The 26,282-nt window shown below is 41.8% G+C and overlaps 2 protein-coding genes and 1 long non-coding RNA gene across 19 annotated transcripts in view; 1 reads left to right on the top strand and 2 right to left on the bottom strand.

The window, feature by feature from the left end:
- Positions 1-34: 34 nt before the first annotated feature.
- Positions 35-4,883, bottom strand: LOC105736537 (putative tubulin polyglutamylase TTLL2). Of its 11 annotated transcripts, none has more exons than XM_086916224.1 (11): positions 4,452-4,883; positions 3,686-4,182; positions 3,444-3,597; positions 2,204-2,329; positions 1,977-2,080; positions 1,778-1,907; positions 1,425-1,701; positions 1,143-1,345; positions 812-1,069; positions 439-734; positions 35-365 (listed from the first exon to the last, which is right to left on the bottom strand). In XM_086916224.1, exons 3-11 carry the CDS (start codon positions 3,519-3,521, stop codon positions 245-247), a joined length of 1,593 nt encoding a protein of 530 aa, XP_086772350.1. In that variant the 5' UTR covers positions 3,522-3,597; positions 3,686-4,182; positions 4,452-4,883; the 3' UTR covers positions 35-244. The 11 variants fall into 11 exon arrangements, with proteins under 11 accessions (XP_086772350.1, XP_086772357.1, XP_086772359.1 ...); XM_086916231.1 differs by having other exon boundaries at positions 439-644; positions 4,452-4,878; XM_086916233.1 differs by having other exon boundaries at positions 439-644; positions 3,686-4,149; positions 4,452-4,878.
- Positions 1,752-2,852, top strand: LOC147656202 (uncharacterized). Its single transcript, XR_015294840.1, has 2 exons — positions 1,752-2,340; positions 2,430-2,852. It is a non-coding gene; the product is annotated as an uncharacterized LOC147656202 (long non-coding RNA).
- Positions 4,809-26,282, bottom strand: part of LOC100866470 (PDZ and LIM domain protein 5) — a 27,994-nt gene continuing 6,520 nt past the window's right edge. The window contains exons 2-17 of one of the 7 annotated variants that reach the window (XM_086916222.1): positions 21,485-21,636; positions 21,213-21,384; positions 20,997-21,133; positions 20,763-20,863; positions 19,438-19,669; positions 17,799-17,984; positions 17,606-17,708; positions 17,092-17,238; positions 16,489-16,542; positions 15,569-15,689; positions 11,676-12,619; positions 8,812-11,633; positions 7,819-8,005; positions 7,624-7,744; positions 7,399-7,514; positions 7,166-7,285 (exon numbers count right to left, since the gene is read on the bottom strand). In XM_086916222.1, the coding sequence (XP_086772348.1) occupies positions 7,208-7,285; positions 7,399-7,514; positions 7,624-7,744; positions 7,819-8,005; positions 8,812-11,633; positions 11,676-12,619; positions 15,569-15,689; positions 16,489-16,542; positions 17,092-17,238; positions 17,606-17,708; positions 17,799-17,984; positions 19,438-19,669; positions 20,763-20,863; positions 20,997-21,133; positions 21,213-21,384; positions 21,485-21,636 (5,673 nt within the window). In that variant the 3' untranslated portion in view covers positions 7,166-7,207. Of the gene's footprint in view, positions 7,286-7,398; positions 7,515-7,623; positions 7,745-7,818; positions 8,006-8,811; positions 11,634-11,675; positions 12,620-15,568; positions 15,690-16,488; positions 16,543-17,091; positions 17,239-17,605; positions 17,709-17,798; positions 17,985-19,437; positions 19,670-20,222; positions 20,389-20,762; positions 20,864-20,996; positions 21,134-21,212; positions 21,385-21,484; positions 21,637-26,282 lie in introns of all 7 variants that reach the window. The other 6 variants (XM_086916217.1, XM_086916220.1, XM_086916216.1 and 3 more) reach the window with 6 other exon arrangements.

Raw genomic sequence — 26,282 nt, 5'->3', positions numbered from 1 at the left:
AATTATTTATATGTGATATTTTAGAACACAATGATATAGTATATATGATATTTTCATTAACATCACAATTCTATCACAATTATAACATGATTTTAAAAAATATCTTGCTATTAAAAATATTGAAAAACATTTTTATGTGTTAAAAATGTGTCTTAAATGTAATATTATAAAATTTAATTGGTCAAAGCATATTGTGCTGAAATTTATTTAAAAGATGAATAAAATATAGAGAATATTTGTTAAATCATTTTGATGGCAGCCAAATTTCAGTATTAAGTTCTAACATTTTTCGTAATGTAGCATTATATTGTTCGTCTCTATATTTCTCATTTTTCTTGTGTACTTCTTTGGCAGCTTTCAAATATCTGTAAAAGCAAGATTAACCAAATGTATTTTTATATTTTTATGTAAATTGAAAAAATTTATCAAAATTATTACTTTTGTATAGAAAGAACTGTATTTCTAATTTCTTTTTCTATCTTTCTTGTAGATTCTGATAAAGATACATAATCAATAGTATATTTAGGTTTTATTGATATCAATGGATAAATGCGGACCCATCCTCCTTCACTTGTACATGGTTTACTCCAATCTTTACCATTATCCCATATCGATGTTTTATCATTGTTTTGTGGGTTATTACCCTGAAAACCGCGTGGAATGTATTTATCCACTAATAAGGGAGTGTAAAGAGACCACAAATTTGAAGAATTGTTGATGGTTGAATATTTGAGCTAATGATTAAAATGAGTATAGAACTTAATATTTTTGCTAACAATTCAGTATTTAATATTCTCTTTTAGATACGTACAGTAGGCCGAAGTTCCGTGCATATGTTTAAAAAACCATCAGTTTCCCGATAAGTTCTCGATTTTTTTTTCATTGTTCGATTTGTACAATACTTGGAAGACATTTCAACCTCATCATCAATTGCTGACCATATTGTAAAAAGAGAAAGTCCAGTATTACATACTGGAAGACCTAATAAATCGAATAAATCATGCAGTAGAGGTTTCTTCACTTCAGAATCAATCTCGCAATCATTACTTAAACCTGGGCTAAGATTCACCTATTGAATCATTTTTCAAATGTTAGCAATAATTTTTATTATTTTTAAGTGAGTAAGATATATGTTTTTTAACCTCTAATAACCATGGTTTTAAATTTGTATCAATTAATACATCAAATCCAAAGAATTCAAAACAATTAGAAGATTTTGGTATGCTCGCAGCTTGACTTAGTATTGTTAAACTAACTAAACAAGCTATCCTCTGCCAAAGGAACCAATCGTAATATCCAGCTTGTTCAAAATATCTTCTTAATTGTCTAAAAGTCCATTTACAACCTGCAAAAGTTCGAATCATACTTGTAATATAATGATACAAAAAAATTTAACTTATAAATAATTTATTATCATTTTATACCAGAACCGATGCGTTCTTTTTTCTCAGAATATCCTGGACCTAACTTATTCAAGGAAAAGTTAGTGAGATGTCGGAAAGGATCATTTAAATGTTCTAATGAAAATTTTTCAGTAGCAAATCGTGCTAATCCTTCTTTATACAAGTATATCGTCAGAGGTCGATAAGAAGGTACGCACACGTACAATCGTAAATCGAATTTATAGCCTCCGATTAAAAGAGGATTCTCAATATATCTTTGAACTATTGCTGCATTATCATATGTAAGATCGCTTAATTTCTATAAACATTATACATTTAATAAATTTATTAATTATATTCTTTTTCAAGATGCTATTCATCCAAGAAATTCTTACACGAAACAAGAAAATCCCTTTCCCTTGACTTTGACCAACTGGTTTACAAATCCAAACTCTATCATGCTCGCAACGACTCCATTCTTCTGCTAATTTAGTATATTCCGATGGCAAATTATATCCTACAGGACTAATGCGTTTTATTTTTGATTAAACATTATTTTTACGCAATGTGTTTATTATATATTGTAGATTATACCTAAAATCATAGATCGAGCCGTACATTTTTTTCATGCATCTAAGATGACGGATAAGATTATCTTTTCTACAGATTGAACTTCCTTTTGGAATTCTGTTGATAAACTAAAATGCATATAATTTATATAATAATTTTGATAAACATTTTTTAACAACATTTCAAAATATTTTCTCGTAATAAATTTTATTATCAATTATTTTAGAAGAAAAAATTAGATGCGCTATTACCTGCCACGGAAGTAATAGCTTATAATGGGGTAAAGGGAAACCGCCGGATCGCCACCATAAATTCCATCGATCTTTGAATACATTATTTTCGCCAGTATATTCTCTCCAACCACGTTCTGTACAAACCTGTGATCAAAGTATGCAATTCATTTACATTTTCATTTATTACATATTATTTACTTGGTATTTATTTATATATTTTATTATATATTATATATATTTACAGATAAATTTTTTTTTTTTAAATAAGAAAAGGATCTTGTGAACGCGTGATTCGAATGAATGAAACAATAGATATACTCTATATTCTACAACTAGGAAAAGTTTGTGCATGAGAAAATAACAGAAATGTTGATTTATTTGCCGTGTTATTAGAGCATTAAGAATGGTTACTTCAAAAGTGAACCAAGGCCTCTAATTACAATTAAATTCGAGTATATCTCTTTTCACTGTTACGGTAGCCTACTTTTATTATTCTTTTCTTATATCATCGATTCGCTATGAAAGGTCATCGACCACATTTACACCCTGCTCTTATAACCTGAATTACTTCTATTCATCATAAGAATTTGATTTCATCCATAGGAATATCAAATTTATTATTAAATTTATATCAAAGTTGAAAATAAAAATAAAATATTTTCAATTATATTGCGTATATAAACTTTGCTCAAATTAAAAATATAGAGATAAGAATAATTAAATGGAAAAAATATATAATCGTAATAATCTCGAGCAATAAATTCTTTTTCGTTAAAGTTCGGATAAAATTTTATAAACATAAGATAGAGATCATAAACCATAATGAGAGATCTCTATCATCGTCACGATGATTCTACTCTTTGCCTGTCATTATTACATATTGCGCTTACTTAATAGCTTTGTTTCTAAAAATGGTGCACGCAAAAGCGCGTCGCATCTTATTTGACTCTGCAGGTATGTACGTGCATGTGCACATCGTATGTACCTTGAAAAGTATTCAGTTCAAGGGCATGGCTAAGTTTGTAACCATGTCGAACAAATTCCAAACGACATAAAAGCGTGGCGGAACGTATCCAACATTTATGTACTTACTTACCGATGTTATATATATTCATTGTATTTCAAAGTTGAAACCATTCATGTAATCATGATACACACATGTTTGAAATTGAAATTGATTTGTTCGATTTTCAATAAAAACATACATAATATATATAACGGTAAATAGTTAAAAGTAAATTCAAGCAAAATATTATACCTGTGTAAGAAGATGTGGTCCTGTACCATTGTCGTTGAGTCTGAACACAAAAGGACCATCCAAGTATTTCACTGCCATAACGAAACATTATATTTTGGAAGATCGCGCGAAGATAATAATCACAATTAATGGTATCACAGTACAACCAGTCTTCCTTTTCACAATAATAAAGAAAATTTTATTTCTTTGATTAAATTCTTTGTGTAAAACAAAAAGAAGAAATATAAAGTTTATATTTTTACTTAAAAATTTCCAAATTTGATGAGATATCTTGTCATATTTTTACACTTTTCATTCACAAAACGTTAATATGTATACAAATACTTCTTGATAATTTGAAAATCGTGTTCAGGTACATTTTTCATCATTTTTCGTTATCTTTTTCCTATCCGAAAAAGCGGCTTTTCAACGATTACAACAAGTTAAATTTTCAAAATGGCATTTCTATCGATGATTTAGTAATGTTTAGTAATGTTTTAGTATTTAAATATTTTGAGATGGATCGCATGCAAGCGAGCCGGATTCTCGATTCTCACTGGTGCACCGCCACGTTTCAATCTACGCAATCGCTTTGACCTGGTCGCAGATGCGCAGGTTGCTCGTATGCCGCCTTTCACGTTGCTTCCTAGCTTTTATGAGCTTTTGCTGGACACCGGAAGTTTCATGGACCGCGAACTTCCAAAACAAGTTAGATTTAGATGTCTGTCTAAAGATTATTACACGCGACTTTCAAACAAATCTATTAAACAAGAAATAACATATCGAGTAGAGTTCAAAGTTTCATGATGATGATGATGATAATGATGATGGTGATGGTGATGGTGTGTATTGTTGATCACAACGATTCTTTTACTTTTGCTTAAAAATTTATTATACTTCCTCTATACTCAACACGTTTGTTGAATTAGAAAAAACACTTGAGTGATATTCTAATTTAAGCGATTGTATTATTGGAAGTACATTCATTGAAGTACACGATTATAATATATCAATTGTAAAAAGATTAACCAGAAAAATGTTTCGCGTGTCTAGCTTCGTAGATAGGAGGTACCGCAAGGTTACTTTAATGACAAATCGATGAAACGTCCCTTACGGACAACTTCTTCCTGGTTAGAGACGAAATGGTTTATGATCGGGTCTTCATAATTTTCTGTCTCTAATAATTTTACACCGGATCTTTCCTTTACAGATTCTAACCGCTATTTATGACACGAATAACTCGTACAATACAATATGGTTTAACTATTGTGTATGGTTTCTTTTTTATTTTTATTTTTATTTTTTTTTTTTTCAATGATTTGAATTTTTTTTTACTTGGAATTATATGGGAAACAGATATCGAGAAGTAAAATTTATAGACAATAATTTACACGAACATTTTAGTTTATTGTAAGCAACACGGATAACATGGATACAGAAGCTCGTTGCGATATTCAACCAGTAGTCGATCTAATTAATATTATTAATCCTAAATGATAAATTGCATCCTTCATAGTACTGCGTCAATCTATCGCGACACACATCGGCCACATCCAATTGGTTGGGATGATTTCAGATCGAAGAAAGGATTCTTCTTTTCTTTCTTTCTTTCAATCGAATCGACTTCTTAGCATCCCTTGTACGAAATCTGTTTACGCGAGTATTGCGAACGCCGCGTGTTCTTACTTACTAAATTATACAATATACGCTTATAAATACGTCCTCCAGTTTTACTAGCTTTGCTAATTCGTTCCGTCATAGCTACTACATGACACGAGTCTGTAATAAATGGCACAGAAATCGGTAACCTTTTCTATAATTACATGGCAATTGCTATCAAGTATGTCAGAATTCTCGATGTCGAATTTATATCAAATTTTATTTTCTTCTTTGCACCCTGAAAGCTAAACGGATTTCAAACGGAATTTCGTGTGTGTAAAACGTGTGTTGTTCTCCTCTCTGGCGTACAATTTTAGCTAGAAGAATTTCCAGACAATTTGCTCGTGCCAAAATTAAAAATGTTCCTGGCAAAATGATTGGCCAACAAAATGACTGGAAATAATAGTCAAGCCTGTTATTTAGCTCGTCTTCAAATTACGCCTGATTTCAGGGGTAATGTACAATTTTGCTGCCGTATGATGATATAAATAAAATTTCTATGTATTATAACATTTTAACTAACAACGAGTCTACTTTCACATCCGAGAGGGATGACAAGTTATATCAAACTCGTCAATTGACAATCCACGCGCGCACAATGTAAAGTACTCGTCGTTTTTCGATCGCAATCACGAATTTGAAATTCGAGTCATTGAGAGATAATTTTTGAAACATGAATTGGACAAAGTTTAAATTTTTCTTCCTAAAATTCTGATGGTTCGCTCGTTGAAAAAAAAAAAACTCCAAGAAAAGTTTTTTCGTCGTTTAAGGCTTTTTTTTTTTTATCAACACCCAATCCTCTCCTGAATCTCCAAGGAAACGGGCCGAAACATTTTCGTGTTGGGTGCACTTTGGTAATGCGAAATATGTGATAATGCCAGTAATACTAATTGCTTGGATGACCTTTGCGTGATTCGAGCAGGAGACCAAGTCGGCGCGTTTATTGTATCGTTGCAGAATTTTCTGCGGCAACGATTTTACGAGGTATTCGAGACCCGTCGTCCGCCAAGGGAAACGTGATCACTTGTGTCGCGAACATTAAAAGCGGAACCGTAAGCAGAAGGAGTTTGCGTCTCATCGATATTTTATGGCTGCTTAATCCACCAATTAGTCGTGGAATGTCGAGGTAGCGAAACGCGAGGAACTTTTGCCAACTCGATAGCCTCTCGAGAAGTTCTTCTCACTAACCTTCGTCCAAGGGAAATTTTTAATCTCGAAAATCGGAAACTAGCGAGTTAGTGCGAGTGTGTGTGTAACCCTTCGCTTCCATTCGAAGGGATATCTCCTCTTTCTTTCGTTCGAATTCAATTGCAAAGCAGCCTAATTAAACCCGGTTAATTAGTTAACTTCCGTTCTCTGATATTGAGTCGCGACTATATACCGGATAATCGTCCACGCGATAATTGTCATTTTGAACTATGAACCTAGTTGAGTAGTTGTGCCGAGTAGTACAATTGCTTAGACAGTTACGTGGGCGCTTAGTTATAGTATAGTATTATCGTAAGCGAGCACGATCACGAAAATTCGAGAAACGTGATTATATTTGGAGCTACGATCTTTGATATATATGAAGGACATTTTTTTTTTCTCTCTCTCTCTTTTCTTTTCTATTTCGTTTTTATTTTCGATCGACTTTGCCGACTCGAAGGTGTCCTGCTTTTAAGCAGAGGAAGTAATCAAGGGAATTATAATTAATCGATTAATGCAATTAGTTCGCATTTAATTCGTACTCGTAAATAAATATTTATATACCTCGTAAATCGTCCTATAATTATTTGGCGTTAAAAGCTGTTTTTTTTTTTTAACACCGATTCGTTTTTTTTTCTTTTTTTTTCTTTTTTTTTTTTCTTTTTACGATCGTGTTAGTTGTCGTCGACCGAAAACAATTATAAGAAGAACAAAAAAAAAAAAAATAAATCTCGATAAAATATAATTTATGCAGACAAAAATTCGTGCTCATCATAAAGCTAAGATAACGCGATTTCCTTTGTAATTTTTTTTTTTTTTTTTTTTTCCCCACTTTCCAGCCTATTCTTCTTTCAAATAGTCCCTTCCCATCCCCTCCCCCTCTATTCATTCCCCTCTTTTCTTTTCTTGCTTCTTAACATTTCGTCAAGAATCATGTATTAACGTGCATGGTTTTTGCAGAATGGACGACCACCCTTCGCGTAAAAACTTTGGCCTTCGAGATTTTTCTTGCACATCTGTAACAACATAACAACAACCGGCCCGATTAAAATACGTTGATTCTTTGATTCTCTCTACGCTAGAGATCGATCGGTTTATTTCGAGAAGCATTCTCGCACTAATTGCGTACCGTGCAGTTGAAACACTGGCTGTGGTAATTATTGTTCAGGGCCTCCACCCAGCGATCTCCAGCTTCGACTGGGAATCCACACGCGAAACATTTTGTCGTGAATAATTCGTTCCAATCTGAAAGGTAATAATATAATAAATAGTTAAAGAAAAAGAAAAATCTTATTTTTTTATATATTTCGTTTTTTTTTTCTTTTTTGATCTAATTAAGAATTATTGAATTAACCTGCTTCACAGTAGGGCAATCCTTCTTCGAGGAAGAACGGGCTGTTACCAAAGAGTTTGCCGCAATAGGAACATTTGAAGCATTCAGGGTGGAAATGCTTTCCAATTGCGTTTAGACAATCCTGAAATCGATCAAGAGATCGGTTAAGTTTGGTTCGAGTTTTTTTAACGATATTATTTTAAGAGAAAAACTTACTCCTTTGATTTTGTTGTTGCATTTGTTGCAGCTTGGCGCGATGAAACGTTCGAAACAATATTCGCAGTAGAGTTGTCCCTTTTCCTCTACGAATCCGATATCTTGTAATGGTCGACGACATTGTGTATTCACGCAGACGAAGTGATCGGGGCACCAAATTTGTCCCAGAGCCGTGATGAATGGTCCCCTGAACGTGCATTTCAATGTGATTACTTATCTTCCAGATTTTTTTCTTTTCTTTTTTTAAAGGTAATGCGAGGAAGCAAAACACAACAAATCGAAACGATAATTGCCCATAAATCGATCATTTTTACGAACCTTATACACTCTTTGTCGTTTTTACAGCACACTGGCTTTATGACGAGACCGTTCGACTTGTGATTAGTATTTTCTTCGTTAGCTGTTAACATCGTGCAAACAAGTTAACATTGTTAATCACATCAAAACAAGGTAACGCTATTATTAAAGCTATTCAAAAATCGAATAAAAAAAAATCAATTTATATACATCTGCGGATATTCGTTGGCATTTAATAACAATAACAAGCAATTTCAAAAAAGAGAGAAAAAAAATATATATTCTGTACAAAAAGAGAAAGAGATTACAAAATCGTTGCTGCGTTTTCTAAGTCTAGCAATGTGTCTCCTAGAAAAAAAAAAAAAAAGAAATGGGATCAAGTTTTTTTACACAAAGAAAAAAATGGTAAATTAACCCAAAATATTCTATTCGGGGAAAAACAATTTAAAGACACCACAATCGTCGGTGAGAGAGAGAGAGAGAGAGAGAGAGAGAGAGACTCCCTTCCCAAGCGTACGTACGTTGACGGAACGAACAACGAGGTAAAAAAAAAAAAAAAGCTATTCAAAAAATCATCGTCGTTCGATGATGGAGGACGAAGGTAAAGATAAGAAGGAGAGTGCGGCAAACATTGAGAAAAAAAAAAAAAAAAAATCAACAACAATCGGCACACCTAGCACAGCAAAGGGGGAGTACCTGACGTAAGAGTTGCAATGGGCGCAGAGGGGCAATCGTGATCCCGGTCCAGTTGCTTGGTTCAGGATCCCCCTTCCTCGCTTTGGCGCGCTGCTACCAGCGAAAGTTCCGCTCTTGGACCCGGCACCACCGAGGCCACCGACTCCGGTACCTAGATCCGGGTGGGATGACAAATTTGGTGGGTCTACTAAACTTTGGGTATTACTAGAGGGTTCACAATGGATACCGTCCTGACAGTAATTTTGGGTCTGACATTGATCTCTGGTGGATTGGCAACTGGTCGAGCATTGACCATTCGATTGACAACGGGTTTCGGTGGAGGAAGAATAGCTTTTACAGCAATAGCTCTTAGTCTCGCTGCAGCTTCGAGCTTTTTGGCATTGTTGTTGAGCTTCGGGCTTGTACAATTGCACGGTGGGAACGTTGTGGCCGGTTCTGCCGGTTTTGCAAGTAAGCCGCGCTAGCTGCCCGCTCAAATTAGTGCGAGGCTTGTGAATAGGCTCGAAGGAGTTCCTACTTTGAGAGCAAGGTGGGGGGGCGTCCTCGTAGGGGAAAGGTATCTGAGGGAAGGGAAGTTTGGCCCTCGAGGGAGGTAGGCCGGGCTTGGTGCAAGGAGCCACGCAAACCGATCCATCGGGGCACGGCGATACGCAGATTCCGGATTCCGGGCAATTGGGAGGGATCTCGATGTCGCAGGCTGGCTCTTCTTTGCCGCAACGGCCGGACGGTTGGCCGCAGATCCCCGAGCTTTTCGTCCCGAGGCAGGGAGAGACGCACACTCCCGACCGGTCCGAGGTTGGGACCACGCACACCCCTGATTTTTCGCAGCAAGGGATCGGCCCTTCGCAAGGAACCACCACCACCCCCGCTTTCGTGCCTTGGTCGGAGTGCGCTTTGCACGGCAACACCGTTACGCCGGTGTCGGGACACGGTTTCTCGGATCTCGGTGGAGTTGCATAACTAACGTGACGCACCTCCGTCGAGCTGCTGTACACCGGTTGAGGAGAGGGGGTCGTTTCCATGGGGCAAGGCAAGGAGGGTTTAGAGGGGCTCGTTCTACCGATGGCGCAGACGGACGGTTTAGGCGGTCTCTCCCGTGGCTCTGGCAATGGTCGAGCTGGGACTCTTTTCTCGCATCTCTCGAAGTCTTCGGTGACTTCGAGCGATTTCTTCGTCACCGACTGCTTTTGCTCGTGCGTTTCCTTGCTGGTCATGTACCGTTTCTCCTGATATTGAGCGTGGACCGCATCCGTGGGTTCTTGACCCGGGTCGTCGGTTCGTTTCTCGTCGAAATCCACCGTCTTGCTCGCCACGTACTCGGCGTGCCTGTGCCCGTCATCCGTGTCTTCGTCTATTTTGTAAGAAACGCTTTTCTTGGTGGGGAAGTGTATGGCGCTTCGCTTAGGCGGAGGATCGTCCCTGATTCTCGGCGCGTGGGCCTTGACGAAGCAGGAGGGTGGCTCCGGCGGACCTTGAGCAGGCGACTTGGACCTTCCGGGGGTCGGGGTGGGTGTTCTACTCGGTTGGTACGTGTGACTCTCCACCGCGCCTTTCCTCGTTGCTACTAAATATTTCTGATAAGAGGGGATAGTGTCGGGCTTCTTCAACGTGGCCGTTATAGCTTTGCTGCACGGTGTCTGCGGCCTCGATCTCACGGGGGAAGAGTCCCTCAGCCGATAATCCGGCGGTGGAGTGGGCAATGGTCGGGGGGTGGACGGTTTGGGAGGCGGCTCCGCGCGGATTTTCCCCTCGCCGAACAGGATATCGGAGGGGGGGCAATGGGCGCCCCCTTGAAGCACGGGAGTCTGGGAACGGCTCGCGATTTTCTGATCGTCCGGCCCGATCTCGCGACTGAGGGGCGTGTACGGCCGCTCCGGCGCGATCATGAGCGCCTCCTGAAACGGGGAGATCGGCCGGAGTTCCTCCTTCGGCGGTGGTTTAGGCCGACACCTGTGATCCAAATATATCGTCTCTTCCGTGTACACTTCTTTCACGCTCGAAGACGTGCTGAGAGGCGTGTAAGGGCGGTCGGGCGCGGTCGTCAATGCGTTCACCATCTCGGATTTCCACTCTTTCGGAGTGGAGTTCTGAAGGGCGGAATGCGGTATCGGTTTCGGGCCCGTGTCGGTCTGCTTCACGAATTGGACGCGTTTTTTATTGGTCTCCATGATTTCCTGCGCCGGGGGATACTTGGAGCACACGCGTCGATCCTTGGGCGCTTGTTGATCCCTCAAACTCTGATGGACCTGCACCTGTTCCCTCAGGCTCTTCTTCCGATCCTCCTCGATCGTTCCCTTCCTTCTCACGCGTTCTTGGACCAACACCTCTTCCGTGATCTCCTCGTAAGTCTCTTTCACCAGTTTCTTCTTCCCGGGGGTGTCGCTTTCCTCCTCCGTCACCCTCTCCTCGCGGACCACCGTCCTTCCCAGAGGTTGTTCCCGAACCTCCTCCACTTCTTCCGCCTCCTCTTCGAAGGTCACGTGCCTGCTCCGCTCCTCCTCTTCCTCCCGTCTCCTACGCTCCTCCTCGCGTCTCCTTCGTTCCTCCTCCTCCTCCGCCTCCTTTTGCCTCCTTCTCCGCTCCTCCTCCTCCACCTTCCGCCTTTCCTCCTCCTCCTCCTCCCGTTTCCTCTCCTCCTCCTCCCGCTTCGCTTTCTCCACCAACTGTTGCACGTCCACGGCAGAGGTGACCACCTCCGCGGATTCGACCACCGTCTTCTCCTCCGTCTCCTCCACTTGCCTGTCCACGTGGGTCGACGTTTTCCTCTCGTAGATCTCCTCCGACTTTTCCACCGTCTCCTCCACCGTCTCCTCCACCGCCTCCTCCCTCTCCTCCTTCTCCTCCTCCCTTCTCTCTTCCTCCACGGTCGTGGGGGAAGGGGAGGGGATGGGGCGCGCGGGAGACGGGATTCTCTCGACAGTCTTCTCGAACGTCATTTTCTTCTTCACGTGCATCCCATCCACGTCCTCCTCCGACGTCTCCGTCACGAAGTCGTGCTCCCCCTTGATCCCCGCGCCTTCCTCCTCGATCTCGTCCGCCGGCCTCAAATCGGTCACCTCCTTGTCGATCTCCGTGATCTCCTCCCTCGCCTCCTCTTGCCTCGCAACGTGTTGGACGGGCAACGGTGGCTTCTCGCAAACGGTGTGCTCCCGTCTGCAAATCTCGGACCGATAGGAGCGATGCTCCTCCCGGAATGGTTGACTCCTCTCGCATATACGCTCCCTCTGGCATATCTCCTTCTGATGGTATTTCTTGCACACTTTCGCCGGCTCGATCCCGTAACTCTGCTCGTATAGATTGGCGCCGGTCGTCACGGTGGCGGTCCAAGGTTTCGGCACCGGTTGAACGATCCTGGTCGGTGTCAACGATCTCCTAACGCTCGAGTCGGTCGAGCTAGGCCGACTCGACGTCGTTATCTCGCCTCTCGACTGCCTTCCCGCACTCGTCTCGTGGACCAGCTCGACCCTTCTGTAAGTTGGCCCCGGACAACTGACCCGATCCATGGCTCTCTCCACCTCGCGATCCGTGCTCTCGCCCCTCTTCCTCGTCAGAGCTCTCTCGCAGGCCTCGATGCAAGCCTTCTTCTCCCTCACCGCCTGCCTGCTACCTCGATCGAGGGCCGGATTCGGGTCGATGTACAAAGGACTCGCGGTCGGATAGGTGGTATCCTCGATCGGTTTACGGGGTGGCCAGGCGAGACTTTTCGATTTCACGGAGCTGGGACGCCGCTCGGTTTTCGTATCCTCCTCGACGATCTCGTAATAATAGGACTTTTCTTCCCGAGTCGTGGTTTCAGTCGAGTTTTCTTCTGGGATCGGGAGATTCGAGGGAGGGGGGGTTTCGTTTCGTTTTTTCGACGGAGACGCGAGACAGGGATGGGAATTTTTTTTCTCCACGGGGTGCACAGTCGGAAGCGGGCGAACGGGGTAAAGTTCGGATTCAAGATAAACAGGGGTGTACAAGACAAAACGAAAAACGAAAACACATGCGTGTTTTTTTTTTTTTTTTTTTTTTTTTTTTTTTTATACAACACAGGCGATAAGTGTCGGAGGAGTGTCGGGGGTGTGTTAGAAAGAACGAAAAAAAAAAAAAAAACAAAGAAATCAGCTGTGAGTAAGAAGCACATTGACCGATCACGTGCCCGTGATCCTTTCTTTTCTTTTTCTCTTTTTTTCTTTTTCTTTAATAAATTCATGTTTTGGCGAATTTGATTGGTATCGGTAATCGGATCAATGGATCGCGGGCACGTCGAGGGCGCTAAATAAAAAAAGAAGCGCAACTTAAGAACGAAAAAGAAAGAAAAAGTGATAAACGATAGCCAATAATCATGATTTATACACGTTCTCATGATCGAGCAGCTACGTTTAAGCGGCCAAACGTTCGTGAACGTTGAGATGATTGATCAAACACGCGTCGCACTTCTCCAAAATCGTTCCGTCGTTGAATATATATATATATATATATATGTATATATAATGTAATGGTTTATATTTATATTTCGAAGATCAATCGCATCTCTCAAGAACAATCGTTAGAAAAAAAAAGAAAACACGTATTTCGAGCGCAATGGGTTAGCATCCCGACCTCGAAGTGCATCTCGAAGGTGGCGAAGGTGCGAAGCCAGGAATGAATGTAGTTAATCAACGATACTTTGAAGGGCCTTGAAATGCGTGTATGCGTGTGCGTGTATATGTGAGTATATATGCGTGTAAGTGTACACGATGTGAGAAAATGGAAAAAAAGGAGTAACATGTATTGAGCGAAGAGATTTGCTCGGCTTAACTATCGCTTTATTTAGCAATTGTATTGTAAGTTTTCATCAACACTTTACGAGAAAAATTATTTCGACCGACAATAATACACGGATTCGACACACAATCCTTTCAATCTCGAAATAATTCCTGATTCCTCGTCCCCGGAAGAGAGAGAGAGAGAGAGAGTGAAAGAGAGAAAGTGAATTAGAGGAAGAGAAAGAAAGAGAGAGAGAGAGAGAGAGAAACAATCGAACAAGTGAATGTCGAAAAAAAAGAAAGATTTAAATTAAACGAAATTGAAAATTGATCCTTATTATTTAGAGATTAAAGAAGAATCGTGAATGTCGAATATAAATAAAGTTATTGCATAGAAATATCGGATTTGTTCGATTCGGCTGTCAGCACGAAGACGACGACGGCGTAGCTGAGAGCTACCGACTCATGCGAATGTGAGGGAGAAAGGTCTGGGTTTCGGGTTGAAAGATGGACCGGCTGAAAAAAGATAAGAAAAGAAAAAATTATGTCCGGGAATATGACTTTTAATCGAAATACCAATTCGATTCCCGATTTTGTATAAACCATATACCACCCTTTTCACTGGTATTATATATAACCGTATAAAATTCTCCTATCATAAAATACTATAATGTCGCGGGTGTGCAAGTAACGCGTAGGAAATTAAAAATTAAATAAAATAAAAAAAAAAAGACAAACGTAAACGAGATAGCGATAGGAAAAACCAACACGTGCACAAAGTCTCGTTACGTAAACTACTCTCTCTCTATCGAAACAGGCTCATTTATTCAGGTCTATTTATTCGGGTCTCAATCGTCCCGGTTTCGTTTCGATCGAGTCTGCATCATCGCCATCTTCGTCATCATCATCATCATCGTCATCATCAATTGCTCCATGTACGATGTACGATTAAATATTTGAACAATCGTGTCATCGTGATGACGAGATAACGATCGAGATTCTTGTCTTCTTTCGAAGACACAAATATCGTCACAGCTCGCCAAAACTCGCCGTCGACGTCGCCGAGAACGTGAGTTCGACGATACTCGAGAGCTCGTAAATGAGAGAGAAGATCGTGTTGTTATTTCCAACGATCGATCGATCGATCATCGAATCGAACGAACGAAGATGCGAATGGAGAGCGAGAACGAGAGAGAGAGAGAGAGAGAGAGAAAACATGATGCGAGGGACGTAAGCCAAATGGGGCATATTAGCCAAAGCTAGAAAACTCGGTCAAAAGGATCTGATCTTCGTACGCCTAGTTGTGAAGGGCGTAGGTAATTTTTCTTTGTTGTTCGTCAATGGCGAGAAGAGACCTATTTGCAACAACAATCGAAGACAAAGTGAGGCCAAGGATAATAGGCGGGTTCGCCATTAGGATTACAACGCGATCGACCAGAGAGAGAGAGAGATAAAGAAAGAGAGAGAGAGAGAGAGAGAGATCGTTCCTCCAGATATGCCAAACGAGAAAGTCGAGCTTGTCATCGGTAATTTATACGACCGCAATTTCCGCTTTTGTTTCCTCCTAGGATTCCGGGTTGACATGCCTGTGGCGTGCTTGTCGTAATTATCGTTAGAATGCTCGCGACGCGACGCGGAATTTCATGCACGTAACCGCAGTTGGGGCGAAAAGCAGAGGTACTCTAAAATCGTGCTTCTACGAAGGACGAAGGAATTCTTTTTTCTCTTTATTTTTCTTTTCTTCTTCTTCTTCTTCTTCTTCTTCTTCTCTGTAGCGTGTTCGTTGTTCAAATTTTTTTTTTCTTTTTACCAATTTTATTATACCAAGAGAGAAAACAGTGTTTTGTTGTTACATAAGAACGATGTTCAATTATGTAATGACAAGCCGTGGACGGAAGAACGATTTCACGCAAGCTTCTATGCATAATTTCTCGACGATTCTCGAAAGAGATTCACCTTCGTGGATGATTCGTGGAAACGAATCCGGCCGCGACGAATCGCGAATTGTGAAGGATGAACTTACTTACCGGTCACAGTCTGACTCTGGGGTCGTGGCAGAGTGCTACTTCCTGTGCTCGCCAGTGGAGGGGACGATATATTCGACGATCCAAACGGTTTAGGGCCAATTAAATTGTTCGACGTTGGAGCCTGCGTATATAGAAAATATTTTTTATTATTCGCTCGTTTCTTTTTTTTTTTATAAATCGCGCGTAATAAGTACAATGATGATCGACGATGTTAAAAAAAAAAACGAAAATGCTGATTAAATGATACGTTGACACGTTGCATTCCAACAACAAATGCTATGATAAATGTGCGCGTATGATTTCATTAGATAGTGAGAATTAAGGGAGGCGTCGTGACAAACAGCGTGAAAAAAATGCGGTGCAATGAACCAATGAACCAGCCAGCTCTGGACGAGTCGAAAGTTTGGATCGGAAACGATCAGAGCATCGATGATCATTTCTTTCTTTCGCCACTGCCTTGACACCATGTTGCTTGGGAAAGACACTAAGGGAAAAAAAAAAAAAAAAAAAAAGAGAAAAAGAAGAAAAATACACGATCTTACTTCGTGAGCTAAATTTTTTTTTTTTTTTTTTTTATATATTCCACACACCAGCATCTTTCCTCTGAAATAAACGACAAGATTTGAAAGATTTTTTTCTTCGAATCACCGTTATTCCACGCACTTCGAACCACGAACTCGATTTACATTTAAATCACACGGTTTCAAAGGTAGAATTTCTTCTACAATTTTTCCTCTCTTCTTTTTAAAAAACGAAACTGTCGTTCGACGTACTTCTTTCGTGGAGAACATATCTCTGGTACTCAAAGCAGCGGCACCGCGTTCAGCGTGATTTTCATCGGATCGCTAAGGACGTACCTTACCCTTAGGCGTAAGGTAACGAGTGTGAAACGTTTAAGGCGAGCCGCGTTGGGACATTACCTGGACTGATCGGAAACTGGGTGGATCGACGGGCGTAGTGCCAAGGCGGGTGGGCTGTAATACATAAAACGACAGAACGATGTCACGTGGAAGTGGCAATTTAAAAAAAGGGGGAGAGTTGTGGCAACACGCACACTCGTAATCGCGCCAGGGTAATTAGTCACAGCTTCGAAATAATCGTCGCCGACGCGAATGATCAAGATTCCCGGCTGACAAAACCTATTCTTGTTGTCTTGTAGTTATAGGGAAGCTAAATAAGAAGGACGATCAGGTCGAATATCATAACGGTCGATTATCATAATAAGTTTCGTAATCGGTGAAGTATCTCTCCTCGTGCCTCGCTTCCTCCCTCCGTCCGATACTCGTTTTTATTTAGATCCCCCTTTCGATTTGATTCGGCCCGATATTTTCAACGATTGTTTACCCTCTTTGTACTCGTATGCGTTAATTATAAAGGGATTATTCTCTGCCGGACGGATTGGAACAACAGCGTTCGACGACGATCAGGGAGTACGTTACAAATTATTATTACATATTTTGATACGACGACGATTTTTTCAAAAAATTTTCGGATAAAATTCACCGGTAATTAATTAAGCGAACCTCTGTGCAACCCGTCTGAATGGTGATCGTGCTCGTAAACGTTTTCGATTCCCAGTTGCAGTTGCCGTTGCTGATGTATCCGTTCTTATCGAGGGGCGATAGCTGAGAATTCGGGGATCCGTAATCGGGACTCGAACGATTGCAAGCCTGGAAAAGCGATTAGTGGCGAGCGAAAAAAAAAAAAAAAGAAAGAAAGAAAAACACACACACACACACGCACGCACGTTGTAATATCTTAATTATTTTCATACTACAATTTTCTCTGGAATTGGAAATTCTTCGTATTTTTCTTTCTTCCAGTCATTTAAGTCTAATAAAATAACCACTACTTGATGCTCGTGTAGCAAGCGATCAAACGAATATTAATTTGCTTGTCACTCGTGAAGCAAAAACTCGTGATGCAAAATCTCGAAGTACAAAAGAGAGGCAAGGATACGATAATAATAGTAATAATAGTAGTAACAATAATAATAATAATAATAATAATAATTGCAGTTGAAGGAAATGAACTTACAGAGAATGGTTGGGGCGACGATGCGTGATTGCTCAAAGGTGGAGATAACGGAGCATGCGCGAGCGCGGCGGAAATCGTGCTCGCAGGAGCCTTATTACCGCCCCTGAAACGTTTTATTTAGCGCGTTATTTAAATTCTGCGCATATTTCGCCCATGATTCTCTCCTGATTTCCTTATGATTCAACATACTTACGGTGGTATAGTGATTGGAACCAAGCCAGCAGGTGCATTTTGCCTGGCGACCAATTTCGCGTGTATGTCGCAATACAATTTGTTGTTGATATTATAGTAGCCGACGTTTTTCAAGGAAGTGCCGCAAGTGGAGCATTTGAAACACTCTACGTGAAGATTCTTGTCCTTGATTCTTACGAAGACACCTCTGCGGAGAGAGAGAGAGAGAAAGAGAAAGAACAATCGATTAGAAGAGAGGTTCCTTTTTTCTTTTTACGCGTTCGATTTTTTTTTTTTTTTTCTACATAAAGGGTTGAGAGTGCTTTTGTTTGTCGGATGTGCCACGAATTTTTTTTTTTTTTTTTTCTTTCTTTGCTTCAAGTGTCGAGAAAAAAAAGTGGGAGTGGACTCGATACCTCGACGAAAGAGGCCGAGAATGCAGGGTTCGCGTTACACGAATGGTGTAATTTTTTGATTGTAATTAAGATTTACTGGTGATCGTGATGCTCTGTTAAGTGAAACGAATCTCGGTTAATTCTTAATGAGATACACATCGTTCGTTCGAGGGATGAATAATGTATTCTTGGTAAAAAAAACATTGCTTAAAATTGCTTAAAAACACGTTATATACGTGAACGGTGTAAATAACAATTGAGAATGAGACGAGAAAAAAATCGCGAAGCGATGAAAAAATTTTGTTTGTTTTCGATATTCGAAAAAAAGGATGTTCGAATGTTTTTCTCGAAAAGGGAAGAAAAAAGAGTGTATAGAAAAAAAAGTACAAAAAAAAAAAAACACAACATTGATACAAAAAGGAAAAAAATACGTTCAAAAACAAAAAAAAAAAAAAAAAAAAAATCACAACATCGAAAGCCATTGATGCCTATGCCATCCCGGCGATTACGTACCAATATGTAATTCGACACAAAATGACACAAAAAATGCTAAATGATACGATGCGATGGAGGTGGAACAAATGAACACGTTAGATCTTGCTATGAAATCAATCAATTCCTATGAAAATTAAGCGAGAGGAAGCTTTTACAATTGCAAATGATTTCCACACATTTCCGCGTAGAGCGATGAGAATGTTCGTGAATGTTCGAAACGTTTATTCATTTATTTTCCTTTTTTTCGAAGAAGCGATATCGACGACAGTGGCGACAGAGAAAGGGTTCTGTGCTTCCATTCCAAAAAAACATAGCGGCAAAACGTGCACGTGTACAAACACCAATTATCGTTCGAGTATCGATCTACCATGGACGAATGCATAAAGATGCGGAAAAGATTTCGTTTTCGTCTTCAAAATTAAAAAAAAAGCATTTTTTCGAGATGATACCAGGCGACACGACAACAATCCAGGCGGCCAATAATTCAGCGTGTATATACAATATATATTTTTTGTTTTTGGTTACGAACGTTAATGGGAACGAGATTCACGATTCGTAAAATAATGTATACATGAAAAAAAGCAAAAAAAAAAAGTCACGGAATCGCGAACTCGTTCCTCGCTCACATACGTGCTTACGTTATTTCTGCACATGTGAAAAGCGACATATCGTCGAAATAGTCCGGTCCATCTCGACCGTGCAAGGAAAAAGAGAGAGAAAAAGACAGAGAGAGAGAGAGAGAGAGAGGTTTTCACGTTATTGAATAGTTACACGATCACTCGGTCGCAGTTGTTACAACGAACACCCGATGATCCCGAGGGGGAAGAAGAGGAGGACTCCTGTCGTTGCACTTGATGTCTCGACGACGGACATTCATTGAAATTGACGGCTGGACTCCTACTACCATGGAGTGCATGAAAGAGAGGCGTGGGTGATCTCGGCGAAGTGGCCCTTCCGCCAACGGCATGGCTCACCGACGAGTAAAACTCTGTTCTCGAAGAAACTACGGCATGGAAGTAGAGAAACCGTTCTGTGACTCGACCAGTACGAAGAAATGTGTCTAAATAACCGCAACGAGCAATAGAAACGAGCTGTTCTATCATTCTATCTCCCTTAAGGGGAGATTTTTATCCTCTGTCATCTCTTGTCCTCATCCATCCGTGTCCATCGTCTTTCCAAGTCGTATCGAACCCTTCTCGCGCCCTTCTTACTCTCTTTCTTAAAAAGACGAGAACAAGTTTTCTTTTTTTCTTTTCAAAACAAAAATTGCTCGACACGACGAAACGACGAAGAGGGAGAGGGTCGCGGAGGATCCAATTCTCGAGGTTGGGGATCGAAATGTAAACGTGCCGCTTCTCTTCCACCTCGTCGAAAGGGAATCTCTTTCTCGCCGCAATTAGACATAGAATCGGTCACGGTCCTATTTTTCTTTTCTTTTTCTTTTCTTTTTTTTTCTTTCTTTTTTTTTTTTTTTTTTTTTTCCCCATTGTTTCGATGTCCCTGAAAGAAAGAAAGTAACGACCGAGAGGGCGATGCGCCTCTTGGCGTGAACTTACACGATGAGCCTCTCGCATTCGGCACAAATGTTCTGTCCAGGTGGAAGGCTCGATTGCGGCGTGGACGGTTGGGACTGCTGCTTCGTTTCCGGTGCCGAGACTGGCCTCAGTCCTGCCAGGGCCGGCGAACACGGCGTAATCACGCCGCTCTGCGCAGTTGGCTCCGCTATTTCGCAAAGAAGTTATCGTACCGGCATGCACCAGGCTAACTGGAGCCAGTTGATCCAATCGAAAAATCACTGGAGAGATTATTTATCGCGCGTCACGCTCTTTTTAACCATTCTCGTTCGTTCCACTGTTATGCGCTCGACTACCGTTACAACAACCCGTATAAAAACGTTGTTTTATAAAAACAACTCTCCAAAGATTTTTCTTTGATTTCTTTCTTTTATTTTTTTTTTTCTTTCTTTTCATTTCGTTTCGTTAAACAAGAGAGAAGAAATTGGAATCTCGTTCTCGAATTTCAAAAGGAATGTCGATCTTTCTCTTTCTCTAAGTTAAGAATTTCCTGTAAACGCTACAGGATCGATTACTACTAACCAGGTTCCGGTGTCTTTGGCTCTTTGTCCGCTTCCTGAACCATTTTGAATACCTCGCTGTTCTCGGCGTTGTAATTTTTCTCGTTCTTCTTGAAATTCACTCTGCAAACGATCGTAACTCTCTTATCGTCCAGATCTGTTATTTCTATATAGCGAGCCAACTTCGCTTTTTTATTTATATATATATTTTTATTATTATTATCTTGAACAACAACAACGAATGGTTCCTTCTTACCCGAGCACACCGCCGGCCAGAACTTCCGCCTGCGCGGAAAGCGTTTCCGCGATAGTCTCCTCGCTGTAGATACCCACCGGGCTGTTGTACTGTTTGTTAACGATCGATTTGATCGACCCGTCTCCCGTTCCATTAAGCTGCAACACGAAATAAACACGAATAAACAGATCGAAGACAGATCCCTCCTTCTCTGTTTAATTAACGAACGACACGAACGAATGGTTTCGGGCTGAAATTGTGCCCGCTTCCTATGAGCGGCCCATCTTGTTTCTTGGCCGCCAACGACGTTTTCGTAACTGGAGCAATATTGCTCAATCCACTGGTAGGCGACGGCGAGGGAAGGGTAGAGCTTATCGGAGACACGTGCGGTTTCCAGGTACCTCCACCTCTGTGAACAACGGTAAGGGTGAGTCGAAATAGGAATGATACGATAGAGAGTAAGAATGGAGAGAAAGACGTTGAAAAGACGAGGCCGTGCCTGCCTCTACCTCTGTACGGTCAACTCGAAGTTGTTCCCGGCCCTCACGATAACATCCTGCGCGTCCTTGTGCCTCAGATTGTACATCTCCGTGTTATTGACCCTGATCACTGCATCGCCCGCCCTCAGACCAGCCGCTTCCGCCGGTGATCCGGTATTGACCTGCAATGTAATAACTTGACTTGATTAACGTACGAATTTATCGCTATTTTAAAAATAGTATTTTTTTTTTTTTTTTTCATTTCAGGTTAAAAAGATCGGTGTCATCCACTTTTATGGAGAGAAGGAAAGAAGGCGCGGACACAGAAGAAGATTCAGAAGAAGATGACAGAAGAAGAAGAAGAGGACTTTCAACTATATTCGAAATGCAGGCGGCTCGTTACACCCCGAATGCCGGGTACTGTGCATCCATTCATGCGAGGATGTTGGAAAAAAGAAGATTGGACCGAGAACACGAGCGGAGACGTCGAAGATAAACCGGGAGGAGGGTTTATTGAGGTCTAAGAATACGTTTTTTGCACGCTCTCTAAAAATCATCCCGGCTTATTTCTCGCGATTCATTAATCGTAACGCGCGAGGATCAAACGATCGATTATCCGTCCGCTCGCGGATCTGTTTATATCGAAGAGATCGCGAATTGCACTTTGCGAAGAATTCTTTCTTCTTTCTTTCTTTCTTTTTTTTTTTTTTCCTCAAGTTCGAACGGTCCAATTGCGACACTGCCGATCGTCGTTATTTATGAATCTCGCCGCTTTATCTTTCCTCGCCTTATTCCAACTTCACCGGACGACGGTCGGCAATTAAGGAAATGAATTACTTCGCGTGATCAATGAGCCGCTTTAAATCATCATAATTTATCGCGTTACACCTCGCGCTGTTATAATCGTGATTTTGCTCCAAGTTAATTACGCTATTAATATATTTGGTAACCGCGAGGGAATACGCGAAGGATTCGCGGCACCGCCTTCGTTCGACCAAGTTGATCCCTTTTCGTTGATCCCGGTTGATATATAATCGATATACTGTACAAGAGGAAAGAAAACGAGTAACGAAATTCTCATTAAGAGCCTCCCACAGCTAGAAGCGAGATCGTTCCTTTTCTCTCTCTCTCTCTCTCTCTCTCTCTCTCTCTCTGTCTTTCGAGACCACGTTCCAATGGAATCTCTCGAATAATTAATAGACGATCGATTCAAGCCCCCGAGTTGTTTCTATAAATACGTCTTTACGTTCGGTGATTCGTTATCGTTATTTTTATTAAGAGATCTCTCCTACTCGCCTCGATATAGTTTATAACTTGCTACGACTTCGAGTCAATTTTTCGTGTACGTATATTGAAGAGAAAATATATATATGGGTCATTCACGGATATACCGCGTGAGCAGAGCGCAGTATATTCAATGATAAATCGAGCGATCCTCCTCTCTGGATTTAAGCCCGCGTCACGAAGGCGCGAAATCAGGGCAGAGGGTGAGTTGTTCGATTCACACGTCTGCCTCCAGAAATAGGAACGCGAAGTTGCGTCATCGTTGTTGTCGTAACAGTTGGATATACGTGCTTTGCGCTTTATTATCAACAGCGAGTGTACAACACCTCGAGCGAGGGAGGAAAAGGAGGAGGAGGAGGAGGAGGAGGATCTCGTAAAGGGAAAAGGAAAATCGTCGATTTATTATATCCCGAGAATGAAGTTGATCCCTCGGGAAAAACGAGTCAAGGAACTCGAGATGTTCACTCTTGTGTGTCCCTCTAGGTCCACGAAAACGTAGGACGGTGGAAGTCAGGGTTAAGCGCTGGTGGGCACTACGTGAAAGGCTGACTCTAAAAATAGTCTTGGACCGGTTTAAAAATAGGCCCCCACACGCATACACACACGTGTGCACACACTCTCTCGTATACATCGCGTACACGTACGAGAGAGCAAGCGAAACCGCGTTTGAACGCATCGAGATGCAACATAGCCTCGTACCGTATGACATATCGGGACCCCCAGGCCCGTGTATTCATTCTACGAACGACGGTGGTTCCTGCCACCGTGGGCCGCGATGAATGAACGAGTACGCGCGGACATATACGCGTTTCGAGCGTGCACCAACTGCGAGCGAGCGAGGCGAAGCGCGTGCTTCGGGTAATAATAGCCCTCTGACAATTTTGGACAAAGTATATAGAGTTTGCCTCGCCCTTCCCTCCGCACATCCATATACGCACTAATCGAGCTTATTAACTTATCGGGGGGCGGGTTCGAAACGAGCTCCCTTTTTTTTTTTTTTTTTTTACGACGCGATGTATTATTATTACGAAAATAAGCGCTGAAGCTTCTCTCTCTCTCTCTCTCTCTCTCTCGTTTTCTTCTTTTTATCTCTCGTCGAATGGAAGAAGAAGAATGGGTAACTCGATAAATTACGTTATTACGTCACATCGTGAAAGTAGTATACATTATATATATATATATAGTATAGTTGTAAAAATATTATTCGCGCAATAATATCGGTGAGAGGATCCATGATCCTTTGGCGATTGGCGGGGATATATGGAAGAGGTATTATTAATAAACGACGTTTTCTAAAAATACAACCGAAATATGTGCGACGATGCGAGTAGATGCACTTGAATGCGGTGGGATCGAGAGGGAGAATACGCCAAGGTGTACGAGGTACGCATTCCAATGGGCGGGTTATCAGAGACGGATCCATCCCACCTTCCATGCTGGAATGCATTTCTGTCCTTTTTTTTCTTTCTTTCTTTCTCTCACTTTGAGAGGAGTTAAGGCTCGTTCATACTCGTGCGTTACTCTCGAAAAACACATGGACACGAGGGGAACGGGTGTCGGTCAGTGACACCGGTTTCAATCGGACCAAATGAAAGGGAACGCGCTCGATGGAAATAAGTCACCGATACTTTCTTCTTCTTCGTTCCTACTTCGGATTATTAACACCACTGCCGTTCGATTTTATTACGATCGAATAACGCTTAATGGATTTGCAGCTGGTAAAGAAAGAGAGAAAAAAAAAATACGATAAAAAAGGAGAGAGGAAAATTTTACGATTGAAATTATCCGTGAATCTGTGCAATACCGTAGAAATTTTTGTACAATTTGTACAACGCGAACGTGGAATTTCACGTGGGATTCTTCGTAAATTCTCCGAGGAAGAATTTCAATTTGGAAGTATTCATCGGTGTTTTTCCAACTGTTATTCGATTATCATCTCGCTTTTTCGCCATTCCTTCCACCGCGATCCACACCGCGTAAATCGATAAACTTATCTGCATTCGCGAATACACTCTCTAATTACATATACATATATATACACGTGTATGCGTGATCTGTGTTGCCCTAAGGTGTAGGAGCAGAAGAAATAGAGAGTGACGTCAGCCCGAAATTATTGGCCTTACGTTCGATCTGGTCTTATCTTTTCAAACAAACTGCACCGCGCTTGTTCGCGCGCAAGATGTAACAATATACACGCGAACAATCGAGCGCGTATATCTCTGTGTATACGTGTATGCGAGCGCACGAGCGTGTGTTAACCGAGTCGCGTGTAACCGAGTCGTAAACCTCCTTCTACGGAAGGCTGAATATCGATGACGTCCGTGCCTCTCTACAACTCGAGATTCCGTAATTTTTCCCGATGCGAGACGCGTCGCCTCGCGCATATCGACGCTCCAACGATGCGTCTCTCCCTTCCCTCCACCCCCCCCCCTCCCTCCTCCTCCTCCTCCTCCTTTTAATCGCGTTTTACAACAAAGAGATTCAAGCGTGTTATATAGGAAATGGAGGTTTTCTCGGAATAACGGGTACGTTATGACTGTTCCTTGTTGGATTGTTCGGCCAACGAGGAGGTCAACGATTGCGTGAAAGTAAGTAAGATTCGTGAAGGTGCGCGTGATTAGGCCTCGATGACACACTCGAGCCGGAAGAGAGAACGTTGTTTGGACGAGCGCGAGCCACAAAGGATCGTTGTCGGCCGCCGTTCGAGCCGAATCGCGTTAGAGAGCGGCGGTCGTGGACGAGGAAGAAGAGGAAGAGGATTGAAGAGAGTGCGAGAGACGCGCCAGTCGGTCGCGCTCTAGTCGATGACGCGGGGCCGAAACGTTTTGGAATGAGCTCACCTCGCTTCCTCCTTGTCCGGCTGATAGCGCAAGAGAAGGAAGGAGATGGTGAGCGCGAGTGCATATAAAGTCGTCGATTAGAATTATCGCTGCCGCTACGTAGCCTCTACTTTTTCATTCGTAGCCGACTCAGAGTCTTCGCCTTCGAGAGTCGGCGGACGCTATTTTCAAATGCGGAAACGAACGTTCGCAACAACGCAACGTTTGTTTTTTTTTTTTTTTTTTTTTCCCCTCGACTTTTCCGTCCTCTTCTCGCTGGCAGGGGATGGGGTGGGGTGGGGTGAGAGTGAGAAGTAATTTTTAGGAGACGAAGAACGATTTTCTCGCGCGCGTGTTCGTCACGAGTTCTCGATAATTTCGTAATCGCGACGCGATCACACGATGACAGCACACGGTGTCGTATTACCCACGAATTCACGAGGTGGCCACTACGCACGGGGGAGGCAGACATACGCGAGAAGACCGATTTCTGGTCCGAGTTTTTGGCAAATTTCCCACAACTGCCTCCCACTATGTGTCCCTTCATTCCCGAAATCGAATCGGCATTTACGATGGCGCTTCTAAATCTTCGACTTCGTCATCGAGATACAATTTCACTCTACCTTGTCTGGTCTTTTCCTCGTTTGCCTTGCTGACAACGCGGTAAAAATTCCCCCTCCCCTCTCCCCGGGCAAACGGGGATGCCTAGATACGCGTACGCGTAT

The sequence above is a fragment of the Apis florea genome, unplaced genomic scaffold, assembly GCF_048593485.1.
Source record: "Apis florea isolate Af1SG1 unplaced genomic scaffold, ASM4859348v1 contig_3802_pilon, whole genome shotgun sequence".
In the NCBI taxonomy this organism is placed as follows: Eukaryota; Metazoa; Arthropoda; class Insecta; order Hymenoptera; family Apidae; genus Apis; species Apis florea.
The sequence above is the reverse complement of the archived record's forward strand: the minus strand, read 5'-3'. Positions and strand labels throughout refer to the sequence as shown.

Excerpts from the sequence above, each read along its gene's own strand:
- LOC105736537 (XM_086916224.1), bottom strand. The coding sequence starts at position 3,521 with ATGGCAGTGAAATACTTGGATGGTCCTTTTGTGTTCAGACTCAACGAC. Across the intron at positions 2,330-3,443 it reads GACCACATCTTCTTACACAG|GTTTGTACAGAACGTGGTTG; the intron begins GTATAATATTTT and ends CTTTGATCACAG. Across the intron at positions 735-811 it reads GCACGGAACTTCGGCCTACT|CTCAAATATTCAACCATCAA; the intron begins GTACGTATCTAA and ends TTTAATCATTAG.